The sequence below is a fragment of the Malaclemys terrapin genome, chromosome 1 (genome assembly GCF_027887155.1).
Source record: "Malaclemys terrapin pileata isolate rMalTer1 chromosome 1, rMalTer1.hap1, whole genome shotgun sequence".
In the NCBI taxonomy this organism is placed as follows: domain Eukaryota; kingdom Metazoa; phylum Chordata; order Testudines; family Emydidae; genus Malaclemys; species Malaclemys terrapin.
Window position 1 is genome coordinate 233665457 of NC_071505.1, and position 14604 is coordinate 233680060.

The 14604-nt window shown below is 39.1% G+C and overlaps 1 protein-coding gene across 4 annotated transcripts in view; it reads left to right on the forward strand.

Annotated features, from left to right (window-relative positions):
• Window positions 1–14604, forward strand: part of UBE3A (ubiquitin protein ligase E3A) — an 86177-nt gene that overhangs the window by 32779 nt on the left and 38794 nt on the right. For 3 of the 4 annotated variants that reach the window (XM_054009207.1, XM_054009208.1, XM_054009223.1), the window contains 2 exons: window positions 459–573; window positions 4620–4664. In XM_054009207.1, coding sequence (XP_053865182.1) covers window positions 554–573; window positions 4620–4664 — 65 coding nt within the window. In that variant the 5' untranslated portion in view covers window positions 459–553. Of the gene's footprint in view, window positions 1–458; window positions 574–1080; window positions 1147–4619; window positions 4665–14604 lie in introns of all 4 variants that reach the window. The other variant, XM_054009216.1, reaches the window with a different exon arrangement.

The window sequence follows — 14604 nt, forward strand, 5'->3', positions numbered from 1 at the left end:
TGGAAGTTCCTTGAAACCCAACAATCTTTCTAGAAACAATTTAAAATTGAGTTATATTAAGGAAACATATCAAATATAGTAGTATATTGAGAACTGAACTGTAATTCATGTTTATGTAATGTTTCCAAATCTTTGAGTGTTCATTATATTGAAATGAAGTATCTTCCATTGGTCAGTTAGGTTTGTGCGTTTGTTTTTACTGCGTTAACAAACTTCAGGGTTAGTATTAAAGTTCATTTATATGGACCAGTTCCATCTGTTATGGTGAATTAAAGTAAAAATCATAGCTGGTCTTCAATGTCCCTATAATTCTTTTTGGCAGCATAGTCTTAAGTTTATCATCTAAAACTATTTTTTAGCATCTGTAATTATTTTACCTCTTTGTGTTGTGTTTATTTAGTGTACTGGCTGGAAATGTTCACTTTTAAGGACTTTTAACTGTTTTTTTATTTATTTAGAATTGTTAAGCCTAGGTATAGTCCAACTTAACGACTGGTGTGACAACCTGTTTTTAATCAGTGACTCAAAACTGTGATCACCCCGATGTCACCGAATGGCCACAACTTGTAAAAGGTAAACATAAAAAGATTTAATGGTATTTTTGTGAATTAACTAAATATTATCATTAGTGTAATACTTAATTTAAAGAATAGTTGATTCATATGACTTTGAAAGTAATTGTATAAATGGAATACAAGTAGCTTTTGAAAGGACAGTGTGACGGTTAGTCGAGACCTAACCTTTGACCTACACTTTTTCTTGTGTTGATGTGAAAGTCCATGTAATTCTCCCCTATGCTGCCTTAAATGTCAGCATCCTAGGACTCATGTCCACCCTTCAACAGCAAACCACTGTATGCCAAAGTTCTAAGGAAAGCATTGGTAAGAAGCAGATCACAATTTCAAGCCTCCAACTACTGTTCTAACAGTATTTAAAAAAATGTAATGATAAAAAAATATCTTGCCAGCATTTTATTAAAATATGCATTTAATTAGTGAGTATTTGCTAAAAACATTAGTCCAGGAAACTTGATGATACTGAAATTCAGTAGACTTGCATACCTTTACTTTTCTCTCCTAGGGAGTTACAGTGGAGGTAAAAGGAGTGGCTTGCAGAATGGAGAAGTTGCTCCCAGTGTTGTTGGAAGTGAGCCATCATTTGAATTTGCTAGCTCATGCTGCAGTATTCAGATTAGTTGGTGTCTTGTGATCACAGTTTCTGCCATCTAATTCAAGTTTGAAAGTTGTAAGAGCATTTGCTCTGGGGTCTTGTTAAAACCATTATTGTAAAGTAACTTAAAACTCTTCTGTTCAGATTTTTAAACAAATGGTGTTGAAAGAGAACATTTCAGCATGTTATTTAATGTATTCTTAGCAGTTTAAGTATAATGTAATTGTGTCTTCAGTATATTACATATTTAGAAAAGTAGTACTATATTTTGTTAATTCTATTTGATATTAATAAATAGCTGCTCCTCAAACTAGTGAACTTCTGGTCCTGTAATACAATTGATTTCCCACACTGTTTTAATTAGTGTTATAAGCTTAGCTTGAATTTTTTTAAACTTGATATGAGTCTTACATCCTTTATTTTTTTAAAATATGTCCTGTCCTTTTTTTATCTGTGAGGTTTAATGAGAAAATTAATAATACACTAAATCATATTGTAAACCAGACCACTGGAAACCTAGGAAAAAATACTTATAGGGATTTTGCACTTTGTATCTACGGAAACAGTTTTGTGAGATCCTGTACTTGTTCTGAAGTTGCTTGATTTTTTTCCATAAACATAAAGGTCTCTTAGTTTAAAAATAAACAAACTGGTCAGCCTGTAGGACAGCTTGGAGTTGGGTGCCTACTCTCTAGTGCTGTCACATCTCTGGAAGACCAGATGGGATGAATATAGATTATAGGGATATACTAGATATACTCTACTGCAAATTGGTGCCAAAGACTGGTAGCTACATCCTATTGTTTTATTTTTCTTGTTGTTTGCCTGGTGTCTGCTTTCTTCTGTTTCCCTGCTCATTTTGAATGTGTTGCTGCATTATGTTGTATTGGAAACTGCTGATATTCTTCAATTCCCCTAATACCAGCAACTATTTTTTGGCTGCCCATCAGTTTATGAAAATATAGGGGTGAGTGGAACTGGCACACTTGTGTGTGTGTGTGTGTGTGTGTGTGTGTGTGTGTGTGTGTGTATAATTTCAATTTAATTCAGCTAGCACATGGATATTGACAACATTGCAGCTTTTAAGGTGACATTCAGAAAGGATCTTGAGGCTCTTTTCTAGAAAGCTCCTGGAGGTTCAGTGTTACAAAGGCAACTTGCTTGTTCATTGGGAGTAGGAGACTAGGAAGTTGTATTTGTCATTGCAGTGTAGCTATACCCTTAGTCATTCTGTAAATGAGATACTGGAGAAGGATTAAGCTACACACAGCTGTTGCTTGAATATTCAAGAGCAGCAATGGATTAATATAAAACATCCAACTAAACCCTATTGGAAAAGATCAAACAATCCCTGCCCATTCCTCTAGATGCTACAGTTCTCCCAGTCAAGTTCACTTGTGTCTTGTTTGGACTGAGTTTTAGTCATTGACTTTCATGCAGGTTCTGTTTTCAGTCAGAAGCTAGGAGACGAACACTCCACAGATCAGAGTTTGACAAAAAGGAGGCAAAGTTAGTTATCATCCACATGGAATTAAATTGCAATCCATTATGCCTTGTAATCCTCTCCACTGGCTTTTCCTTCATATTGAATATGAGGGGTAATGAGAGTGATCCCTATGTTCTATGTAAGAAAATTTAGGGGTGGAAGAGCAACCTTTATCCCCCAGAGGAGACATTAAAACATAAAAATCAGTATGGAAATATTTGGTTTATCTTTAGCTATATGTGTACAATGTAAGTATATTAAATACAGAATTTAAGCTATACAAAACAGTGTTATAAAATTATTAAAATCAGTTGTTGTAAATACAAAAAAAAATTAAAGCAACTGAATGGCTGACAGTTTTTCTCCTTGAGTTTTCTGTAATATGGCACATCACTGTAGTACATAAGGGCTGTTATTTGTATTTGCAGTAGAGTGATTTGGCAGTACGTATTTATTGTATTTCTTTTGCTAAGTCGTTTTTTATAGTTTTAGGTGAGCTTGCACACTATTCAAATATAAACTTTTTGTAACTAAAAATTCACTTGTGTGTTTCATGTTAAAACTTTTCTTCAGAAAAAAAAATCTCAATTACTCAGGAACATTGTCTATAATGGTAATTAGCTAAGCATTTAGGACTAAATCCTGTGTCTGCTAAGCTATATAATGCAATCGCAGAGTCGTCTTCTCATCTGGGAAAGGCTGATTCCCACCCTCCCAGGAACAGCTGTGAGAGTTGATAATTCTCATAGCTGACACAATGATTTTGGTACCAGAGAATGATTTTAGCTGAGGCAATGTTTCTCCCTTCCCCCCACTGGGGTGGAAGTGACCTGAATGGGCTGGGCTGGCTTAACTATAAGAAGAGGGTGATGACGTCTGGGGGGCATGCTGGGGATGTTCACCTTCCAAAACATCAATCTATTTAAGCTGGGAAGGAAGAGCAGAAAAATACATGTAACACCCCGCCCCGCCCCCCCTCCCCAGCCCTGGTCTCTCACCACCAACAGCTCTGTGGGATTACAGCAAGTGTAAGGCTGCAGTTCATAGACACAGCATTGTGAGGGAGAGGTGACTAGAATCTGTTCAGCTACTTCAGGTGTTGGGTGCTTCACGCTTTGCTTCTGTTGAACTTTTCTCTCTCTTGCCACACAAGGCTCAACCATATGCAAGATCAGTCAATTTGGTACAGAGCTGTTTTTTTGGTGATAAAGGAACTTCAGTGCACCTTATACCACAGAACTTGCTGTGATGATTTGGCCCATAGTTGACTGTGAAAACTAGAAGGGGAAAATGACCAACAAAAATCTATTATACTTTCCTGTCATATGAGCCTTGAAAACATTGCCTTTCTCATTAGAGAATCATTCCTGTCTTAATCTTATTCTCGGCCTTTGTCATGACATATTTACATAAACCATGTTTTCCCCCAGATTTTAACTAAACTAATAAAAATGAATAAGCAAGTCATATTTCAGTTGCTTGTTTATACTGTTTAACAGTAATATAAACATTACAGACCAGTGTTTCTCAAACTGGGGTCGCCATTTGTGTAGGGAAAGCCCCTGGCGGGCCGGACTGGTTTGTTTACCTGTCCCGTCCACAGGTCCGGCCGATCGTGGCTCCCACTGGCCGCAGTTCACTGCTTCAGGCCAATGGGACCTGCTGGAAGTGGTGCGGGCCAAGGGACTTACTGGCCACCGCTTCCAGCAGCCCCCATTGGCCTGCAGTGGCGAACCGCGGCCAATGGGGAACTGCGATTGGCCGGACCTGCGGACGGGGAGGTAAACAAACCGTCCCGGCCCGCCAGGGGCTTTCCCTACACAAGCGGCGACCCCAGTTTGAGAAATACTGTTATAGACCTAGCAATATAGATAACATTTCTTTTTCTGATTTTCCTATCCAGCATGTTTTAATATCTTAGAATAAAGAATGATGCTTAACATTTCTTTTCTGCATCTTGCAGATCACCAGGAGAACCTCACTCTGAAAACATTGAAACTAGCCGAATGTAAGTACATTAAGCAGTAATTAGATGGGTTTTGTGTATTATGTTTAAAGCTCCTCTGGGCTAAATGCAACAGCAGCTTTTTGCAAAAATAAACCTTTAAGTGTACATTTAAAAACAAACAAGAAAATCCTTTGGCTTTCTCCTTGCAAGACCTGTGCACTGTTGTTGTAGGTGAGTTGCTCCCAGGATATTAAAGAGACAAGATGGGCAAGGAGGTAATATCTTTACCTCTGAGTAGCTCGAAAGCTTCTCTCTCTCTCCAACAGAAGTTGGTCCGATAAAAGATAATACCTGACCCACTTTGTCTCTACAAGGCCTATGTCTAATTAGTATATTTCTCTAAAAGAGTAGTATTTGGTTCTCAGTCTAGAAATGTAATTCTCACTGAAATAACATTTTTTTTTTTTAGAAGTTTCATTTAGTACCAACCAGCAGATGGTAGCATAATACAGTATCTGAAATTTACAACCCTGCACTTAGACCTAATAGCATGTCAAATTATACTCCTGAAGAAGAGCTCTATTGAGCTCAAGTTTCTCCTTCACCCAACGGAAGGTGGTCCCCATAAAAGATATTCTCTCACCCACCTTATCTCTCTAAATTATACTTAGGGCCCCACCAAATTCACAGCCATGAAAAACGTGTCACGGACTGTGAAATCTGGTGTTTTGGGTGCTTGTACCCTATACTCTATAGATTTCACAGTGGGAGACCAGTATTTCTCAAATTGGAGGACCTGACCAAAAGGAAGTTGCATGGGGGTCACAAGGTTATTTTAGGGGGGATTGCAATATTGCTACCCTTATTTCTACGCTGCCTTCAGAGTTTGGCGGCCGAGGAGCAGCAGCTGTTGGCTGGGGGCCCAGCTCTGAAGGTAGTGCCCCACCAGCAGCAGCGCAGAAGTAAGGGTGGCAATACCTTACCGTGGCATCCTTTCTTCTGCGCTGTGGCTGATGGTGGCTCTGCCTTCAGAGCTGGGCTCCTGGCCAGCAGCTGCCACTCACCAGCCACCCAGCTCTGAAGGCAGCACCAGCAACAGTGCAGTACCACGTACCAAAACCCCCCTCTCCCCATAATAACCTTGCTGCCCTCCAACTCCTTTTTGGGGTCAGGACCCCTACAATTACAACACCATGAAATTTCAGATTTAAATAGCTGAAATCATGAAATTTATGATTTTTAATACCCTATGACCATGAAATGGACCGTGAATTTGGTAGGGCCCTAATTATACTCCTAGAGTTTTAACATCTCATTGCACACATTTGAAAACAAGTTGATTAGTCAGATACTTAGCAAAATAGAAAACATCAGGTTTTGCATATTGTGGGAAATGGGTTACAGAACTAGAGAGAACGATCCTTGGCCTGGTATGGAAACTTGTATCATGTAGTTTGTGCTTGTTTTCCATATTGATTATTGCAACTTGCAAGTTAGCTAATTTCCAAAGCAGCATTATAATAATAATTAGATGTGTTCCTGTTTGTAAGAGTTGAGTAGAATCCAGGGATGCTGACTTTATTGGCCCAGGGTGTGATTATTTTCAGATTAACTGGAAGCACGGTCAAGTTATGCAGAAATGCTCATTCATACTTCAAAACGAAAAAGAAATTTAAAAAAAAAAGGGGGCTATAAAACTATTGAAAAGTAAATAAATTCTTTTGGACCTTCCTTTTCTACAGGTCAGCAAGGCACTTCTCAGCAGGACTTCTTTAAATTCTCCTACAGTTGGGAAGAAAAACTCCAAAATACAAAAAGAAACACACAAATACTGTAGATATAAGAGCCTAGCTGACACATGAAGAGAGATGGTCCAAAAGAATTTAATAGAGGAAGGATGACTCAGTGGTTAGGGTAATAGTCTAGGAGTTAGGTTTAAATTCAATTCCTTCTCTGCCACAGACTTCCTGTCACATTGGACAGTCTCTCTGCTTCATATTGTCAGGATAAATGCGTTAAAGACTGCAAGATGCTCAGCTGCTGTAAAATATCTATCATGCATAGGAAGGGAAATGAGTTAAAACTTTTCCTTTCAACAGTTTGGCAGCCCCATTTTTGTGTTTTTCTGAGATTTTTTTCAATGTAGAACTTGGAGCTGAAAGGAATGAGAATCTGAGGCTGCCATGTTTGTTTTACACACAGACTAAAAAATTTTGTTACGTGAGCTAATGATACAGTGATTGGAATCACTCTGATTATTCAGATCTCTGCTCTTGGGCTAAAAATGATTGTTAGCCAGTCAGATTATGAGGATCTGCATATTTTTGAGCAATAACTATACAATGATTATGGATATTACACTTGCAGAAATGAAGAACCTGGAACTACATAATTAAGAAACCATATGGTTATGTATCACCAACTTCAGCATTTCTGCAGTCTGCCAGTCACAGTTGCTCTTAATACGCAAAATGGTACATTTTGTTTTAGTTACTCAGTTCCTGGCACTCTGATTCTGGATGTCTGATCTGCATAATCATTGTACAGTTAGAACAATAACTACAGTATTCAGTCCATGTACTCCAGCTAGTAAAGTCTGTCAGCCAGTTAGAATGCAGGGATTTTCATAATCACTTTTCAGTTTTGCTAATTGCACTGTGAATATGCAGATTGATTTACTTTAGTTTACTATAATTTCTCTACTCGGATCCTAGACTCTGTTAAAGCTTTGTGCCAGCATCACGGATGGCCAAATGCTTTTAATTCACTTCAGCTAAACCAGGAAAACTTACATTTTATTTGTTTGATATTTTCCCCTCTTCATGTGACTGCCAAACAGCAAGAATTGACATTTAAAAAAAAAAAAAAACATTTTTGAGTCTCTTCTCTTGGATTTCCTCCTCCCCTCTCTCCAGTGCAAAAGGGCTCTTGTCCCCATAATAACTTTCATTTCTCCAAACATTTCGGTTTCATTGGATTCCCACTTCTAGCTCCATACTTCCATGGTACAACTTAATTGACTCATACTTGTCAAGTTTTTGTCATAAATGTTCTTTTCACAGACCTCATTCAAGTGCCTGGTTTGTCCCTGCTATCTTAGCTGAGTTGTCTCATCCTTCCTACCCCCTTACTACATTCATACAATATCCCTTTCTAATTTCCTCCTTTGATTAGTCTCACTTTCAAAGCCTGTTCCTGCTTAATTTGGGGCGGCAAGATCTAATTGCCTGCCTCTTCAATACCTCCAGGCTATTGTCCTGATTCTCACACTACATAGGATCTCTACTGATGCCTCTCCCAACCTTTCAAGGCAGGTGTCCTGGTGTGTTGACGAGACATTTTGTTTCTGTGCCCCCCCCCCCCCCCCCCCCCCCCCCCCAATCTCTCTCCTTATTCTTTCCGGTGTCAAGACTTTGAAACGCTAAGGGTTTTGAGCCCTCCTGTTTCCATCACTACAGCTTTTCTTGTGGCTGTGCTTAGTGCATAGTTGTTTCTTTGATGCTGCATTTCTATTGTATTATCGCTTTTGAAAGAATGGAGGAAGGAAGACTCCAGCAGCTTCCAAAAATATGCCCAAGCATATGTCCCTTACAGAGAGGCATGACTACTACTTGTCTGGTCAAGGACTGTGTGGTCTTACATATTGGAGAGGGATAGCTCAGTGGTTTCAGCATTGGCCTGCTAAACCCAGGGTTGAATGTTCAGTCCTTGGGGGGCCACCTAGGGATCTGGGGCAAAATCAGTACTTGGTCCTCCTAGTGAAGGCAGAGGGCTGGACTCGATGATCTTTCGGGGTCCCTTCCAGTTCTATGAGATAGGTATATCTCCATATATATATATTTTTATTTTATATCATCTGCTTTCAGATGTCACCCTGTGCCTTCAATCCTGAGTGGCCAATAGCCATCCCGGTCTCTTCCAAAAATGCAAGTAAATCCAACACATAGCTCAACACTCTGGCCATGGCCTCTGAATCAAATACGCAAATTTAATGCAAAGACTCTGCATTGGCATCAGTTCCTTTCTTGCAGGTCTAAAGAGAGGCTATATCTACAGCAATACTTCAGCATCAGAGTCCTGCACAATCCTATGTTTCACTGTCACCAGGCTGTACTAGAAATTCCACACAGTGCCCAGGCAACACATGCATTCAAAGGAAATCAGTGCATTGAGGGAGCGACTGATTTCTTTGAAATGTCATGCTCTGTTCATCAGGAAAGCACAATTCAGTTTTCCAACTCAGAGCCATTACAGCTCTTGATACCTGGTAGCAACTTCAGTAATCCTCCACTAAGTGCCTATTGTTCTCAGTGCCACAGCCAGAGAAGCTTGAAGGTCATGTCAAGACTCTCTTCAGGACTGAGCTGCTTCAGCTGCCAGCCTAAAACGTGTTGCTGCACAGGTTACTTGCAAAGCCACCACCTTTATGAAGCATTGTTACCCAAAGTTGTCATCTGAGTAGGAATTCATTACTGGATTATCTATGTTATAGTGCCTGTTCCCCATTTAAGGGTGCTTAAACTCTGCTTCCCACTCCCTCCAGTAGGTATTTGTTTGGAAATGGCTCTTTACTCTCATTCTGGGACTGTCTCTGGCATTTAATCCTCAATTTTTCATTGTTGGAAGTATATTAGTTCCCTATTTTAAAACAGTTGTTTGTTTTCATATTTCCATATTAGCCCTTGGTGTAGTTTGGAGACAGTCCTTGAGCCTTTGGGTTTCCAAGAGTGGGAGTTTAGTGGGATGAGCATCTTTTGGAGAAAGCAAATTACTTACCTGCAATTCTTGTTCTTTGAAAATGTATTGCATAATTTAACATCTTGCTGTGAAGTTGCAAAAATAAATTTACAGTGGAAAACTTCAAGTTTAAAATACAGATGTACAAAAATAAATATGAATATACCTGGCACACTGCATGAAATACACACATGAATATAAAGCAAATTTACAATACACTGGTTTACCACTCACCAATCCTGCTCCATATACACTCTGGAGGGTTATGTAATTTATTATAGGTCAGTCTTTCTTCGTGTGTTTTTAGTTGTTTTTTATTTGGGAGTTTCTGCTTCCTGCTTTCAAAAAGATCTGACTGTAGGACTATTAAAACCTGGCCCAGTATCCTCTCTGTATGGACACCAGTCTGTTGCAAATGTACCTAACTGCTGGGTCCCACATGCATCACCTGGGTCTTGGCAGAGTCTAGTAACTGTTTGGCTCTGGATCTGACAAGCATACTTTGAGACCTCTTGTCAGAGTCCTTCACTGGTATGTGAGACTCTTCTATGCAGACTCCCCAGACCTTGAAACCAGTGCTTTATGTCTCCCTAGCACCCAGTTGCTTACATACACTTTCCCAAAGCTCTACCTAGGCTGTGGACAACTGGGCTTCTACTTTAATGCCTATGGGACAATATAGCAGGAAAGCAAGGAACATAAGCTTAGCAAAAGTATTTCTTTAGCACAGAAAGTCTACTCTTAAAAGTATTAAAGTTACAGATTTCTGAAAACAACAAAAATTACCAAAGCACACCCTCCCCATGTCTGAGCTTTCCCTTTTGTGAGTCAGAGATTGGTCACTGTTCAGACTCAACAAAGTCCCTGTTGCCCTCTCTTCAGCAAGTCCTTACAGTTGGCTGTGGTTGCTCCCTCCCACCCTTGGCCTTAAATAGCCTGTCTTCTTGCCATGCACTCCACTGGAACTCTCCAGTCCCCTGCCTCAATTGTATATGCATCCCCGGTGGGCCCCCTCTATAGAAAAAACATTGTTCCATAGGAGTTGGCCAGCAGCTTAAAGACCATCAAATCCATTAGCTTGATGACTTTTCCGTGATAGTCCTTCAATGAGGTGGTGCAAACATCTCCTGGGCAGGGCTGCTATCTGGAATGCAATTCAGTAGGCTTGCCTTGGGGCAAGTGTAGAATACAAGTTCAATGCATAATACGAAATAGTCTATAATTTGATACAAACATATCCCACTTTGTCACAAGAACATAAGGGGCAATTTAGGCAGTTGGCTGAGGTGTTCAAAAAGAGCACATATAGGTGTTTTGGAGGCACGCAACATCTGTGCAGTTTCCCCACATGGCCTCGTGCTCCTATAAGCTGACTTGGACATAATTCAATAGGATAGAAATTTTTAGAAAATAATAAATATAAGACTGATTTTTCTGTAATTGTCTACATTATTTGTTTGCTTTGGGAGAATTCTAACCACCACCGGCCCAATTCAGTTTTGAAACACCACATGAAAAATGTTTCTGTATTTACACTGGGAACAAGACTTTTTAACCTAGGAAAAAATCATGGAGGGTGAGGGATAGAGAGGATATAATACTTAATATTTTATATATTTACAAAACTATATACAATATACAGACTAATTAATCCTCACAAGCCCATGATGTTAATAGGCAAATATTATCCCCTTTTTCATATGGAGACAAAGTTTATGGTGACTTGATCTAGGCCACTCAGCTAGTGGCAGTCAGGATTAGAACTCAGAACATTCCCGATTATCTGTCTTGTGCTCATTCCTGCAGATTTCATTAACTGAAGAGGGTAAGGAGGAAGAAAACAGAGAAAGGAAATACTTGAAATGTTTTTAAATAACTGAACAGACCTTTCAGCAGTTTGAAGCCTATTTTGATTTTGTAATCTCTTAAAGCATCAATAAAAACTAATAATCATTCCAGTCTCGATTCCAGAAGGCTAGTATCCCAGGTAAACAAATGGAGTCCATCAGTTGAGAAGAGTCTTCTTTCTGTGAATGCCTTCCCATGGTCAATCATCCCAAAATCTTCCTCAGAGCACCAGTCCTTGAGCCATCTATTCATCTTCATTATCTTGCCACATCTTCACCCTCCTTCTGTAGGGACTGAAGATCATTTGAGCTTCCATGTCTTTAAGCATCTTACCAACCCTACTGTAATTATCCTTGATCTAGTCCATTGGGAATCAAGCAAGGTCATTCATCTTGACATGCAGCACAGTCGGTGGATTTTTTTCCCCTACTCCCATCAGGATCCTTTTGAGCTTCATGTCCACATCTTGTATCCTTGCTCCTGACAGATAACGAACTCTTCTGTCTCTATTAGGTCTAGTGACAGGACTGTCAATTCTTCTTAGTATGGAGTCCCTGGTCACATACACGTCTCTCCCTGATGTTATGAATCTCACATTCTTCTGCAGTCCCCTGTATGTCATCATCATTTTTCCTTGGGCTCTAGTCCTTGGCTATCTCCATTCTCTCCTCTGCAAGGACTGTCTTCCCTTCTTTTCTTCCTTGACATCCCATCTGCCTGTTTCTTCTCCTCCTTCAACTCTATTTCACCTCCACTAGCTGGTCTTTTCCTCTACCCTTGTCTTCATGGTCACATTCTTCCATTGATCACCCACCTCCTCTGGCAGTCTACCCTCCAGGTCCTTTTGTGGACACCTGATGAACAAATATTTAGTTGTTTGTGCCACCTCCTCCTTTGGATTAAATCATCAAATCCCCATCTGAATTCTGTCATCCTCTCCAGCTGCATCTCGAGTCCTTGAATCTTTTCTGCCATGAAGGCTCTATCAGGTAACAGTTTTATGCATAAGTAGCTTCCATCAGATGTACATACCACAGCTGACCATCTTCTTTGTCTCCTCTCCTCCTTGGGACACTAGTGTGCTGCTTTAGCAGTTATCATTGTCTTAACTTTGTAGTCCCTACTTCTAGGGGGGGGAAAGAGGACAAAAATCCCCCTAAATGCCTGCTCCCAAACTTCCACATAAATTTCAGTGTTAGCTGCTAGTTGTTCATTTCAGGTACAGTTGTTTCCAGAAGTACATTATAAAAATACTGCAGCTGTAACAGTGATTTAAAGTTTTGTCTTACAGGCTCTCCTATTTGCCGTTTATTTTTTATATAATAAAGGGCAAACAGTAATTCATAAATTAAAACATCAACGTTTTAAATGATTTTTCTTCCATTTTCTATATAAAAAATGGGCACTATTTTCCTTTTACTTCCATAATTTCCATGTGATGCCTGTTGACATAATAATCTAATGCTGATTTTTTTTTCATTGTGCTTGTTAAAGAAAGGAATTAGATAATGATAATGTTGCCTTGGTACTTTGAATTCCTACTGAATTAATTAGTATAGGAGATCGTAAACTTCAGTGAACATTAATTTATATGTTTTTCTAAAGGCATTAAATAGTGATGCTGCTCTGTGCAGAAAAGTATAAAAGTTAGCATGCACATAATGTGTAATCCTTTTTTTAAAAATACCGACTATACTCTATACTGTTACTGTGCTAAGTTACTACAAAATCTTATATTATGCTTCATTCAAAAATGTGTGGTTATGTAAATTGAACACTTAAAGGTTGTTTTTTTTGCACAAGTTAATAACCTAGGCTAACACCAGATAACAGAACTTGGGAATTCCTTATTCAAACAAAGCAGTAGACAGAGATATGGTTTTAAATTTCTTCTAAAGCTGGTAAAATGTTTATGCATCTCTCATTTGCTTGGTTGCCTAGTTACGTATGTGTTGTGCTTACATGTTTAGCTTATTCACCATTTCTGTGCATGTGTTGAGTTATTTGAGAAATGCAGATTCATGTGCTATCATGTATTTAAAGTATATACTCTTTTTATTATGGAGAAACTGTTCTTGAATTGTTCAATAAAACAAATAATCCCCCATAATCTATTCCACAATTTGCATATGAGCCATGGACATGCTGTATACTATGATCTTGCAACCCAAATTATACTACTGAACAGACAGTTAGAAACTTATGAGGCTAGTTCTTAATAAAAATTGAAAAACCTCTGAACTTTTGGTTATTTGTAATTGAATTATGGCATATTTATAAAGGGATGTCTGTAAGCATTTTCCATTAGTCTACAAAAACAGTCAGTGTAAGTTAAAGTTTATTTAAAATAAAAACCAAAATTTCAGATATTTCTTTGTAATACACCTCTATCTCGATATAACGCTGTCCTCGGGAGCCAAAAAAATCCTACTGCGTTATAGGTGAAACCGCGTTATAGCAAACTTGCTTTGTTATATCGGGTCACGTTATATTGGGGTAGAGGTGTCTGTAAAAGCAAAATTATATCTGTGATTTTGGGGAAATTCTCACACACACCCACACCCACACCCACACCCACACACACAATCTCTCTCTCCTGGAACTCCTGGAAGAAACTAGACGTGCCAGGAGTACTCTGCCTATGAGATATTCTGTTTCATTCAAACAGTGTACAGTTGTAGATATTAATATACAACACTTTTAAACTCAGCGGAGTCTATGTAGGATTTCTACTGTCCTGCTTGACTTAGGGCTTGTCTATATGTGGAAATTTACTGGTATTCTTGTACCACTCTAGTTGCACTGGTATAATTCCTCGTGTGGACACATCTTCTGGAATAAGAGAGCCTCTTTCCCTGTTTAGTTTATGTCCCTTCCACACACTTTTTGCACAATTTTAACTATATGGGTTTAGATACAGAAAAGTAGTTAAAATAGAAATAGAAAAATAGAAGTATGTTTAAATTGGTACAAAAATAGTGTAGATCAGTCCTTAGTGTCAGCATTAATAATTTCATTGCTGCTCTATCACCAAATACGTATTTATATTGCCCCTCCATCGTTATCAGATTTTGTCATTATACTTGCAATAACCCTGTGAGTGGTGTTCCCTATATGTATTCACACATCTTAGCAGTGTCCATTGACCCGCATGTGTGCGGTGCGTTCCTTCCTGCTCCCAGCCAAGGGTATAATAGGTTGTGCGGGTCAACACCACTCCAGTTCTCTCTTACCATTGAGTGGGAACCCTTGTTTCTTCATGCTCTTAGTTTTGCTCTGAGAATGACCACTCTTTGTTCAGTGAACATAATTTTAGATAGTTGTTTTGTTATTTTAGAGATAGATGGTAAGTAAGTTGTAGTTCTTCCCCTCTTCGGGAAATATCCCCATCCATGGGGACTATGCTCTGGATTCC